At 41.7% G+C, this 13,575-nt stretch overlaps 1 protein-coding gene and 1 long non-coding RNA gene across 9 annotated transcripts in view; one reads left to right on the forward strand and one right to left on the reverse strand.

Moving 5' to 3' along the window:
- Positions 1-13,575, reverse strand: part of PLCE1 (phospholipase C epsilon 1) — a 316,064-nt gene that overhangs the window by 125,001 nt on the left and 177,488 nt on the right. For all 7 annotated transcript variants that reach the window (XR_014253085.1, XM_082423538.1, XM_082423536.1 and 4 more), the window contains one exon: positions 9,984-10,300. Coding sequence is in view for 6 of the 7 variants with exons in the window: in XM_082423538.1 (XP_082279664.1) it covers positions 9,984-10,300 (317 nt within the window). In the remaining variant the exon portion in view is untranslated. The remainder of the gene's footprint in view (positions 1-9,983; positions 10,301-13,575) is intronic.
- Positions 1-13,575, forward strand: part of LOC309642403 — a 49,415-nt gene that overhangs the window by 13,084 nt on the left and 22,756 nt on the right. The gene's annotated exons all lie outside the window — the stretch shown is intronic.

Below are 13,575 nucleotides of genomic sequence, written 5' to 3' on the forward strand. Positions count from 1 at the left end.
CAGTTAAAAAATACTACTCATGTATGTCAAAATCTTACTTGTCTATTTACTAATTTCCACTGGACTCATTCTTACTTCTATCAGCCCCAGGACTGAGTGGTAACTTGATGCCTGCTTTCGAAAGAATAAAACAGGCCTCCAGTGGGTCAATGGCTTTGGCAGTTCTCTTTCTAGGTTGGCTAAATCCTAAAAACATGATGTGAGCTTTAAGCAGGGTAAATAAGAATAAAAATATCCTGTCATAGTAACAAAATATTTTGAATATTTAAGATTCCAAAACCAAGTCCTTTAGGACCAAAGAATGAAAAAAAAAAAAAAAAAGAATGAAAGAAGGAAGGACGGAAAGAAAGAAACAGAAAGCAAGCAAGCAAGTCATCACATTTATTTAAATTTACTTTGGACAATTATCAACTATTATAGTAGTTCCTGTCCCAAAGACAGGAATCATTTCCCCCCATTTGCTTTGGAATACAGCTTTGTTCTTTTCTTTGAATACCTCTGTGTCTGATGGTCTAGAGTAGTGATTCTCAACCACTGGTGGCATCAGTATTATCTTGTGGAGTTTTTAAAAAATACACATCCCTGGGCTCACCACGGATCCACAGAGAGTCCACAGAATCTCCTGGGGACTGGCTCCAGACATGTGTATATTTAAAAAATATTCTGATTGCCAACAAATACATGAAAGGATGCTCAACATCACTAACCATTAGAGAAATGCAAGTCAAAACTACAATGAGGTATCACCTCACACTGGTCAGAATGGCCATCATCAAAAAATATACAGGGCTTCCCTGGTGGCGCAGTGGTTGAGAATCTGCCTGCCAATGCAGGGGACACGGGTTCGAGCCCTGGTCTGGGAAGATCCCACATGCCGCGGAGCAACTAGGCCCGTGAGCCACAACTGAGCCTGCGCGTCTGGAGCTTGTGCTCCGCAACAAGAGAGGCCGCGATAGTGAGAGGCCCGTGCACCGCGATAGTGAGAGGCCCGCGCACCGCGATTAAGAGTGGCCCCTGCTTGCCGCAACTAGAGAAAGCCCTTGCACAGAAACGAAGACCCAACACAGCCAAAAATAAATAAATAAATTAAAAAAAAAATCTATGAACAATAAATGCTGGAGAGGGTGTGGAGAAGGGAACCCTCCTGCACTGTTGGTGGGAATGTAAATTGATACAGCCACTATGGGGAACAGTATGGAGGTTCCTTAAAAAACTAAAAATAGAACTACCATATGACCCAGCAATCCCACTCCTGGGCATATACCCTAAGAAAAGCATAATTCAAAAAGAGTCATGTACCACAATGTTCATTGCAGCACTATTTACAATAGCCAGGACATGGAAGCAACCTAAGTGTCCATCGACAGGTGAATGGATAAAGAAGATGTGGCACATATATACAATGGAATATTACTCAGCCATAAAAAGAAACGAAATTGAGTTATTTGTAGTGAGGTGGATGGACCTAGAGTCTGTCATACAGAGTGAAGTAAGTCAGAAAGAGAAAAACGATTACCGTATGCTAACACATATATATGGACTCTAAAAAAAAAATGGTTATGAAGACCCCAGGGGCAGGACAGGAATAAAGACACAGACGTAGAGAATGGACTTGAAGACATGGGGAGGGGGAAGGGAAAGCTGGGACGAAGTGAGAGAGTGGCATGGACATATATACACTACCAAACGTAAAACAGATAACTAGTGGGAAGCAGCCGCATTGCACAGGGAGATCAGCTCGGTGCTTTGTGACCACCTAGAGGGGTGGGATAGGGAGGGTGGGAGGGAGACGCAAGAGGGAGGGGATATGGGGATAGATGTATACGTATAGCTGATTCACTTTGTTATACAGCAGCAACTAACACAACAATGTAAAGCAATTATACTCCAATAAAGATGTTTAAAAATATATATATATATTCTGAGGCCCATTGTTTTCCTTCTGCTGATCAGTGAAAGCCACTGTTAAAGGAAATCATGTTTGATGCTCAAAGAATGAACACAGGCATGGAGGTTCTGATTCACAAGGTGCTTAGCAGCCCCTCTCCACTGCCTTCTCCTGCTGCCCCAACTCTGAGCATAGCCTGAGAACAGCCAAAAAAAAAAAAAAAAAAATCCACAAAAAACTGTACTCCCAGTCTTCCTAGGAGTACAGATGTAACTAAAGATTTTGAATTTCAAAAGCCATCACTTTTGGGGGTGTAGGTTTCATGCAAAATTGAAATACAGAAAAAGAGGAGGAAAAAGATTGCAGAGGTGATGTGGTCAAGAAATGAAGCTAAAGAAATGAAGTAAAATTTTTAATTTTCTTTTGGCATTCTACATTCTCAGGTATCCAGTACCTAAGGAGCCCTCAAAGCCAAAAAGGAAACTTTAAAAGCCAAAGACCTAAAATCCCTTTACTGCCTGGTACTGCAAAATGACAATTTATTCTGTTCCTTTTCTGGGACAATGTTCTCAGACACCTTGTGACACCACTGTCCTACCAATTTCAAGAACCACAGTCTCCCAGTTCAAAGGAAATGCCACATTTTCAATATCACGGAGTCAACAAGGAGGTTAACAGTGTTATATGGGTTGAAATAGTAAAGAATATTTGAATCCTGTTGTGAAGCAAACGGTTTCATTCAGAATAAGAGACCAAGGTGAGGAAAAAAGGCTCTTATGGCTTTTGATTCAATGGCACCAGGTAGATGAAGCAAGAATATTGGCTCCGGAAGTCAGACCATCTGGGTTCAAACACTAGCTCTGAAACCATGGGTCATTTGCTTAGCCTCTCTATGTTTCCATTTTCTCATCCATTAGGTGAGGGGATAATAATAAGAATAAGAATAAGTAGTGGGATCTATTATCATTAATTATTGTGAAAATGTAGTTACTTTTAGTGTCGTTTTGTAACCAACATTGAACCCAGGAGTGTCTTAGGTCCTCACTAAGTGCCTCACACATGCCGTCACTCTGACTTCCTATATAAACCATGTGAAGTAGGTACTATTAACATCCCCATCTAAAGATGAGGGATTAGGTACTGGGCTTGAGGTTCCACAGTGGGGGATGATGGATTAGAATGCAGGCAAGAGGACTCCAGAACTGCACCGTGCATGATGGTGTGCTGTGAAGCCCCTCCTCATTTCCAGCCCCATCATTTACTTAGTGTTACGCTGAGTGAGTAGAATCCTGGGGGTGCTGATTGCCAAGAACCACCGAACATGATTTGCTGTCAATAGACTCCAGGGCAGATAAGCCCCCTACAAATAACCTGCCCTGCACAGCTGAGTCTCTGTGGTTTAATTGCCTACCGTATTTTTTTAGTCCAGAAACTTCTGAACTAAAATTTCTGTTAACCGGGGAATGTGCCATGAAATATTCTGGGGAATGAATACAATTTCTGCTCTCAGAGGTGTGCCTCTAGGGAGACGTGCTTTCCCAAGGAAAAATCTGGTTTTCCAAAGTGAACTGAAATTTCCCTTACCCTGAGAGGGCTTTATTAACAATTTACCTCATGGGTATTCAGACATGAGGAAAAAAGTTTGTACAGCAGACCTGAACAGATGATTTGCTTGGCTTTCTGCATAAAAGAGGGAGGGGCAAGCTTTGATAGGAAACTTTCCTAACATGGTTAAATGTACAAATTCAAAACCAAGTGAAGGAACACATTTGGTCACTATCATATGTTATGCTTTTTCCTTACTATGCCGAAATGGTCTTTCCTTGGCTACGACCAGACAGACTTCGAGATGTTGGAATTTGTCAAAGTGATCAGGATCTCTTATGAAGTACCTAAGGGATTCTGGCTGAAAGGACACAGGCCCAAACAGCCCTTCTCTGCAGATGGTTTATTTATTCTTATGCTCTTTCCCAGAGAGTTAAGCTGCACCTTGGCATTCTTTATAGAGAGGGTGGCCTTTAAACTATTGAGCTGACATCTGGTGAAACCCACCAGATGGAAGGAACAAGCAGCACTGAGTGTCACTGTGGGCTGCCCACATTTGTGTGGCTAGAGAAGCAGGTTGATGACTGCTTAGTTTGACCAAACACAGGAGGGTGGAGAAAGGTCACCTGGGTCAAAGAGCCAGGTGGAATCCCTCCAGAGCCTTCTGGGGTCTCAGTATGACTGTGGGTTCAATCTTGGCCTCATCACCTGCCCTTGGACCAGCTGGTTTGAAAGAGGAGCCCAGAGAATGGTCTTGCTAAGACCCACCTGACAAGAAAAACTGCTCCCTCAGGGCATAGGAAAAAGTAAACCTGTTAATGGCCTTTTGAAGCTGAAAACCAGCCCTCAGTCAGAGAAATCAATTGTTACACCAAAGAGTGTCTGGCAGTGATGTGGGCAGTGGTAGGTTATGGAGCTGAAAATTTACTCTGTTGACAGATCCTGAGGACCACTGTAGATGCAGACCATGATGAGTTCCAACCCCAAAGATCATCAGTGGGTGAACAACAGGACAGGAGCAGAGGCTATATTGATGAGGCATGAGGTTTGAGAACTCGTGACTCAGAACTGTGATCCCAGAATACACCACCTCCCCAAACCATGTTCCATCACAGCCCTTCGAAAGAAAAGGGCATGAACGCAAAGGGAGTAAGCATACTCCTCAATCTCTATCTGCCTTTCATATCTTCTCAAATGCGTGTGCTAAAGTGTGTGATCTCTTTGGTAAAGTTATCTACCAAAAATGCCTCTCTGTCTCCTTTTAGAAGAGATAAATGGCTCTGGAATGTATTCGAAGAGGAATTAAAAAACAGCAAGATCAAAAGGAATGTGGACTACAGGTAGAGGCTGGAGAGAGGAAGGAAGAGGAGGGAAAAAGGACAATATGATGTGAGACGGTCAGAGCAAGAGACATCGTGGGTGGCCAGGAAGTGAGCCTGCTTCACCTGAAGGAAGACAGAACACGGGCTCCTTGAGCTTTAGATCAAGGATATGACTACAGAGAGGTGTCCAGATCAAAAGGGTTCAGGAAGCCCTGTCTCCCAAACCAAGCGGAGCAGGATCGAGCCCACCCCCAGCGCCCCCTTGACTACCACCGGCCTGTGGGCTGGCCTCTTGTACCTGCTTCTGTTTACTTGCAAGGACGAAGAGAAGTCACTCTGTTGAGCACCAGTCTTGACATCGGGCAGGAGATAGGGAAATGGGGAGACAAACTGCTTCCCAGCCACAGTCTAAATTGATTTTAAATGATTTATCTCCTGGCCTTCCTTAATGTAAGCCAAACACTTTCAGTTATTTCATGATTGTACTTGGAATTGCATTTTAACCATATTTTCCTAAGAACCAACGTTAAGCAACATTGCCTGAGAGGCATCAGGGATTTTCTCCCCTTTCCCCACATTACAGTTAAGTCATTATGTAAAGAGTTGTTAGAATTCGGGAAACTTCTAGCTCATGCTCAGGTTTTACTGACAAAGAGGAGCAAGCTGCCTCCTTAGGCCATGAATCTTTCTTGCTCATGACAAGCACTGGTTGTGTTCTCGTCTGGAACGTCCTCCTTCCCTTTCCCGTGATGGTCCCCTTCTATCCCAGCCATCACTCAAGGCCCAGCCGCAAACTCCAGTGCGGAGCAGAGAGAGCTCTGATCATCCACCTAGACACCGCGGCTCCCACCGTCTGTGCCACTCACACTGCACGTATTTTCTGCCTCTCTTGGGAGTGATTTGTACCCATGCCTGACGACAATTTAAGACTGGTAGCTTCTGGCAGCCTCAGACCGTTACTCATTTCCCTTAGTGCTTATCCACCATGGTCTCCTGCTTCTGAGAAGTGCTGAAAACATGTTAACTGAATGACTGAATGTATAAACAAATGCATTCGCTTCTCTCCTAAGTAACTAGCAATGCAGCTAGTAGTCTCTCTCTTGTCTTTGAGATTCTCCGATGTTCAAAAAATATATATTTTACTTCCACTGAGGAAAGTGCATTTATTTTGTGCATCCAATTTTGACAGAACCAAAGTATGGGCTAATAATGTTGTAAATTTTCATCATATATTGCTCATTTCTTATTTGAAAGAGTGTGTGACACACCAATTAAAAAAGAAAAGGTTATAACATAGTAGGCACTCAATAAATAAGTCTTGAGTGAATGAATGAATGAATGAATGAGTGGTAATAGGAAATTCGATAAAAATAGAAATGGTAGGAGTAGAAAAAGGGTAGATGCACAGGAGGTTTAGAACAGAAGTAGAGAGAGGGAGGGAAGAGGGAAAGGAGACCAAGGCTAATTAAATTCAAAATCAGAAATTCTGGTTTTACTACAAACTTAAACTTGATAATGTAACAAGTAGAGAGGCAAGGCAGTTGGCTGAGAAGAGAATAGACTTTAAAGACAGACATCTGGATTCTGACATTCATTCAGCCACTGTGTGACCTTGGACAAGTGACTCAACCTCTCTGAGCTTCACTATTTTTTTAAACCTTTTAATTCTGAAGTAATTTTAGATTTACAGAAAAGTTACAAAAATACAGAGAGTTCCCATACATAGCTCACCCAGCTTCTCCCAGTGTTAGCATCTTTCATAAATATAGTCCCTTTATCAAAACCAGGAAATTAACATTGATACATTCATGCTGATTAAACTACATGCCTGATTAGAATTTCACCAGTTTCCCCATCAGTATCCTTCTTCTAGTCCAGGATCTAATAGGATCCCAAACTGCATTTAGTTGTCATGACTCCTGGTCTCCTCTAATTTTTGACGATTCCTCTGTCCTTCCTTACCTTTCATGATCCTGACACTTTTGAAGAGTACAATGTCTTTCAATTTGGGGTTGCCTGATGGTTTTTTTTCTTATGATTAGATTTAGGTTATTTTTTTTAAGGGGGGCAAATACATCGTAGAGACTATATCTAGTCCTTCTGAGTGCATCACATCAGGAGATGTGACCAGTAATAAGACATCAATATGTCTTATTACTGGTCATGTTGACCTTGAGCACTTACTTAAGGTGGGTATCTACTGGGCTTCTCCACTGTTCTATTTTTCCTTTTGTAATTAATACATATTTTGTGAATAGATACTTTGAGACTATGCAAATATCTTGTTTCTCATATTTTGTTCAATAATTTTAGCATTCATCAGTGGTTCTCGCCTGTAACAATTTATTGCTAGGGTGTCCAAATGGTGATTTCTCATTTCCCTCATCCCTTCTACATTTATTAATTAGAAATCTTTTATAAGTAAGAGCTGTACCTCTCCCTCTCCTCCCATTGATTTATTTATTCACTTATTTATTTATATCAGTATGGACTCATGAATATTTATTTTATTCTATGGACCACAGTCCAATACTATCATTATTTATTTTGTTGTTTAAGCTTCACTTTCTTCATCTGTGAGTCAGAGGTAATAACTGTCTTACACAACTGTCATAAGGATTAGTGGGATTAAAAAATGTGACACTGACAGATAAGCAACAAGGATCTACTGTATAGCACAGGGAACTCTACTCAATATTCTGGGATAACCTATATGAGAAAAGAATCTAAAAAAGAATGACTATATGTATATGTATAACTGAATCACTTTGCTGTCCACCTGAAACACAACATTGTAAATCAACTATACTCCAATAAAATTGAAAGAAAAAAAGTAAGTGACAATGTCCAGTCCAGTCCTAAATGCTAGCTCCTTTTCTTCTTTTTCTTTACAGAAAGTAAAGCCACGCTAATTTGGAGGCAAGACCATTCTAAATAGGTGAAATCTGAATTTAAGAATTCTTTCAATGGAATGAAGCCTTTTTACCTGAAAGGATATAAAACAACTAGAATTTAGCTCTCTCAGTTTTGCCTAGCGTAGGTCATTTGGGATCTGCCTGTAATGACTACATTAGACTGATTTTTAATCGGCATACGCATAATATGTATGAAAATAGATGCTTGAGAATACTTGAATACAGACTGTTCTTTTAAGTAGTTGAAGTGTTTTCCCATAAATCTTGTCTACGTTTTGAAGTTGCTTAGCTAAACTATTTTCAGAGATCGTCCCAAGCATGCCTTTACCCAGCTGTGGTTCATATCATCACTAATTCTGAATTAGTGAAATCACTGTTTCATCTTTGATTCCCAAAGTTATGGTACTAAATGGAAGAGATTCAAGTTTTCTCTCTCCAAAACTAACTTAAAACTAGCTTTGTAAAGTTCAGGCAAATCACTTTTAACTTCAGGTGGAATTTAAAACAACAACAATAGCGACAAAGGATAAGGGTAGGGTTCTAAGGATGTTTGAGTGAGTCGATCAGGAAGTTTAAAATAATTCATGATATACAGTAAAATCCACTAATAAAATCACTCAGTTTACTGGAACTTTCATTTTCCACTCTGTTTTTATCAGCAAGGAAAATCAAGAACATCAGGAGATTTATTTCAAAAGACAACTTTGGGGGCCGTGTGGTTTACAAGCATTCATGTGGACTCCCAGAGAGTCTGTCTTACTCAGTTTGGAGTGGACCAGGAATCTGCAATTTAGCAGGTGTCACCCTCAGTATGAGCCTGATACAGGCGAGAGGCAGGATATTGTTGTGGTTCAAAGCCCAGGCTCTGACACCTGACTCTTTGGGCTTGAGTCTCACTGTTGTCACCTACCACCCGTGTGACCTTGGGCGAAGAACTTCATCTCCTCATGTCTCAGTTTCCCCACTGCTAAAATGGGGTCAATGACAAGGATCTGTCTCCCAGGGTTGTTGTGAGGAACAAATAAGTGGCACATATTAAATAATTAGTATGACAGTGCTAGATGGATATTAGCAATTCCTATGGATAATGGATCTCCCTTTGAGGAATGATGCTCAAGGCATGTCTGGATACAGAATTGCTTGAGCTCAGCCTCTAACACTTTCCATCCACTGGGCTTTATCACTGTTGTGATACAACCATCACCAGGGTCATCACTGGAAGGCTATGGAGGCTGCAAGGTGAACTGCTGTAGTTGGAAAGTGTTTAAGTAACAAAGGCTGATTGATCCTCTGTCAATCAGAGATATATACGAACTAGGATGGGAGCATCCTCTTAGCATTTAGGTAGTTTACTAAATGACTAAAGTAGGAAACTACTGTATTTGTGGAATTCAACCAACCAACAACCACCAAACACACAGACTGAAATTTTGTGTTTTAGTATTCAAGACAAAGAAATGAAGTCTAAAAGAAATAAAATATAGAACAGAAAGGTCTGGGTGTGGGGTTATGCTATGGAATGAAAGTGTTCTCTAAGCCTGAGAGAGCAGCATCCTGTGACCCTAGCACAGCATGGCGACCTCCTCCCCATCCTGTCCTTTACCCTTGGTCCAGAGCCACAGGGTGGCCAGCCATTGTCTCTTTTCCTCCCAGTGAGCGCCTAGAGCAGTGTAAGAACACTGCCTCCTTCCTAGGTGTTCCCAGACTCTGGTCACACCTGTCCTCTTTAGAACTTGCTTCTGGCAAGGCCTTGGAGGCCATGGAGGGACTTTCTGGGGCTGAGGAGCTTGATGGGATGCAGAGATCAGGAATGAGGTGATTCATTGCCCCTCAAGACCATGCTCCTCCCAGCTCTCCTTACCCAGGTATATTAGTGTTTAATTTCTGCTGAGGAGGTCTGATAGTGGAAGACAGAGTGGGCTAGACAGATCCCATGATCCCTCGGCCAAACCCAAAATTGAGACATCTGGTCTTAAAAGCACTTGTAGGAACAGGGGGAGAATCTTTGAAAATGGGCCCAGGGAGAATATTTTGGCAAGGGCATAGAGAAAATGGGGCAGGGGGATACTGGTTGTCCAAAGGGAGAAGGCTTGTGGACATGGTAATGGTATGGGATGGAGGCGGGCTCAATTAGGCTGAAGTGTGGAGTGAAGCGAAAGGGAGGACGACAGTGTGTCTATCTCATTGCCTGGAAAAGAAACAGTCATCATGGAAGCGGGCAGACAGACAGGTAGACGAGATATCAGGAACAAACAAACCTAAAAGGAGAAATGCTTAAAAATCATTACAAAACATCTCAGAGTGGCTTCTTACCTCATTAAACCTCATCACAAGATCTTCAAGGGCATTATGCTCTCCGTTCTGGGAGGTAAGAATGGATGCTGAGATGGACGCTTTGAGGCAGGGCAGGGACCTCTGGCATTCCGTGGTGCCCAAGTCCCGGGTCAAGAAGCAAAGATAGTCAACCGGCAAGACCCTTCGGTAAATATTCTGCTCCTGTTCCATCAGGATGCTGGCAACTTCCTCTGGGAACTGGATGAGGGGCTGCAGATCAATCAGCTCCTTGCTGATCCCAGCTGAACTTGAAGGGAGGGCACTGGGATTGGCCATAGAGGTGCCTGGCTGGCGTTCTGAAATAAAGCAACAAAAGTCACTGTTACACCAAGGCTGGTGTCCCCTACGCCAGGTATTTCCTTGAGAGCCCTTCAAAGTCTTATAGGTTTCTCAACTGAAGTTTCTGCTTGGTGAATAGTTCTATACTATCTCTCCTGTTTTGGAGACCTTTCTGATATCTCTCCTGCCTGCCCCCTCCCACTTCTTGGGGGTAGGGGAAGGCTTAGTTTCCTATTTTCAGAAGCAGAACAGATCTAGCACACCATTCTCTAACCAGTTCACTGTGACACTCTGCAGAGTAGCAGTGAAGTAAATTGTACCATTTGCTTCCTCATCCTTTGGGACTAACCATCACCATGAAAAGAAATGCGGGTGGGCATGGGCACAGCAATTGAAATGGAAGAGGGAAGAAAGGCAGTAGGGGGAGGAGGCCTGTACACATATAGGCATATGCACTCTATGTGTGAACACGCAGGAGACCCAGGGACCCTCTGCACACCAGGCTTCAAAACTTCACGGTCTGCTCTGCCAACATTCAGCCCTCAAAGACTCTGATTCCACTGAGATTTACCTGGAGGTGTGCAGGGACAGAACCACCTATACAAGTAAGGAGAAATAGGTAATGAGGAGATGTATCTAAATAAATAAAATAAATAAATCTCATTCCCTGCTCCACAACTGGTAATAAGAAGGTGGTAGCGAGAGGGAAATTAATGAGTGCATTAGATAGAACTACCAAAGACATTCATTCATAGGCTCAAAATTATTCCCTTAGCACAAATTCACTTTGCCTCAGTGGATATCTCCACCTTCAATCCCTTTCTTCCCACTGACTCTTCTTTGTCTACACAGATATTAGTTTCCCTTATTCTTAAATACAAACCAGTAAAACTTCCCTTATCCCTTAAACTCCAACTAGCCTTACCCTTCATTACGTACCTTCCCTAAAGGGTAGTCTACTTTCCCTGATTCCTTCCTCTGTGAGTATGGCGACCATATCTTCTGATCCAAAAATCAGGCCACGCAGTCCGTTCAAATTAATTAACCAATAAGGTCGTGGATGGAACAGAAAAATGGAAACCAGGTCTGTCCTGGGAGCTCCTGGTTCTTAGATCACAGTGTTAATTTGGAATACCAAATCATATTTGGTTCTAAGCTCATATTTGAAAATAATTAAAATAAGGCAGGTACTCAAATCAAGCCTACGTGGCTTCACTTTCCAACTTGCTGAATGGTTGAGAAAGTGACCAGATTTCCCCCAAATTGAGTCAGAATGTAGCCTGAATGATGACAGAGGCAGACTGCAGTTTCTGACACTGATAATTTATGTACAGTGGAATTAGTCATATATAGGAAGTCTTCCCAGAATTAACCAGCTCTAAGACAGGATTTCAAAGCACAGCTCTCTGTGAAAGAAATAAAAGTAACTCCCAAATCTTATGAACCAGCTGCTTATCTAATATGCAAGAGAAGAGATAATGTAATAAAATATGTAAATAACATAAGATGATATATTGTAAATCACAATGTATCTTGAGACATGAATCACATGATGTTACAATGAATGAAGAAGAATCTAGTGGTTTGTGGGAAATAGCAATAAAGGAGACCTAAACAAATTTGAATAAAAGAAGAAAAAGAAGCCTGGTAGGTGTAACTCGAATAAATGTAGTGGCCCCATGTGTCTCAATATAAGCACGGCATCATACTCAAAGGAAACACAAATCTGAGGTTAGAAACCTTGAAACATAATGTAGACCTTTAGTGTAGGTTTCCTTAAAGCAGGATTACTCGGGGATTTTGTATCATGCACCACAAAGAAACATCCCAGAAATCTTTTGGGGACATATTTTGTGTTCTTCAAGTTCCACATTTAAACAGCAGCTGTTAAAAATACTTCCTGCTTTCTCTCACTCTTGCTGAGCTCCCCTTTAATCTCCTCTTTCCTATTCACAGGCCATGTTGCCCCAACTCTCAGCTGTAAGTCACCATCAGATATCCCTCTCTGCAACATGGGCAACTCTATGATGGATTAAAGACCCAGGAGCTCTGTGACCCCTGAGCATTCCTCATTATTTGTGGAGCAAAGTTCATTAATCCCACAGGCAACCGTAGTTCTTCTCTTGTGAAAGAATTTTTAGAAAATTTCTGGTGAATATAATTATCGATCTCATTTACCGTCAATGTTTGCTCTCAGCCCCATGTTCTCCAGTTAATAGTTATTCTACAGTAGAATAGGGTTGTATCTCTAGACACTCTAACAGCCTAGCAAAATTTACTGTGAGACACAGTGTCTTCAAGTTCTATTTCCCTGATAACCGAGTTCAGCACTTTATATGGATTAATTTAGGAGGTAGATAGCATTATTATGTGAGGCTCACATAAGGTCACAAAAATAGTAAGCTAGGAAGCTGGGATCTGAATCAGGGTCTTTTTGACTTCAGAGCTCGTGTGCTTGATCACTCAACATATAACCTCATGTAGCGGCAGAATATCACATTGTCATTCTGGATTTTAGATGCATCTCAAGTGATTTCAGTTAGTATAAATCAACTTCTTGTGCTTGCTTACTTGCAGTGATCTGATAAAATGAACTCTTCAAACTCCAAAGGTAAGGATTTGACCCTAGAGCATGGACAGTTCCCTTCTTTGTTCAGCCTGGAACCATCATGTCAATCACTACGTTACAACTACATTAGAATGGAGCACATAGAAACTCAAAAGTGCCCTCTCCTTTCCTTCTTATAAATTCATAAGAATGTTCCCATGCTTTAAACGGGTATTTTCCAAAGTGTGTAACACTGAATTTATGCAAAACACCGTTCCTTGGTTAATAATTTAGAGACATACTGGGTTAAACAAAGTTAAACAAGCTTTCTTTTTTTCTATTTTAACTGCAGGACTTCTCAGAGCCTTTAATAAATCCCACGAGGGGCATATACTATCACAGCACACAGAGCCTCGGGCTTGGCCTAGAGCTCAGCAAAACCTGCCACTTCCCATGGATTTCTCTTTTTGCCTTTTGGTCCCTATCAAAAGGTCTTTATTGCTGTGTCTCATACGCAAATATAGAGTTTACCAAGTAATCTCACAAAATGTCTTACATAATGTGAGGGAGCCATGATAGGTTGGCATGGCTATCCGTATTTTTCGTAAAGCTTGAGTTAAATTGCTACGAGATTTGCTGAAGAATCCAGTTTGTGAGTGGTCAGCCCTGGAACTGGTAAAAGCTGAGAGAGAATCGGAAGATTCTGGCTCCTTGCCCAGTACTCGGCATTACACCAAGCTGAGC

The sequence above is a fragment of the Balaenoptera physalus genome, assembly GCF_965194825.1.
Source record: "Balaenoptera physalus genome assembly, chromosome: 14".
In the NCBI taxonomy this organism is placed as follows: Eukaryota; Metazoa; Chordata; class Mammalia; order Artiodactyla; family Balaenopteridae; genus Balaenoptera; species Balaenoptera physalus.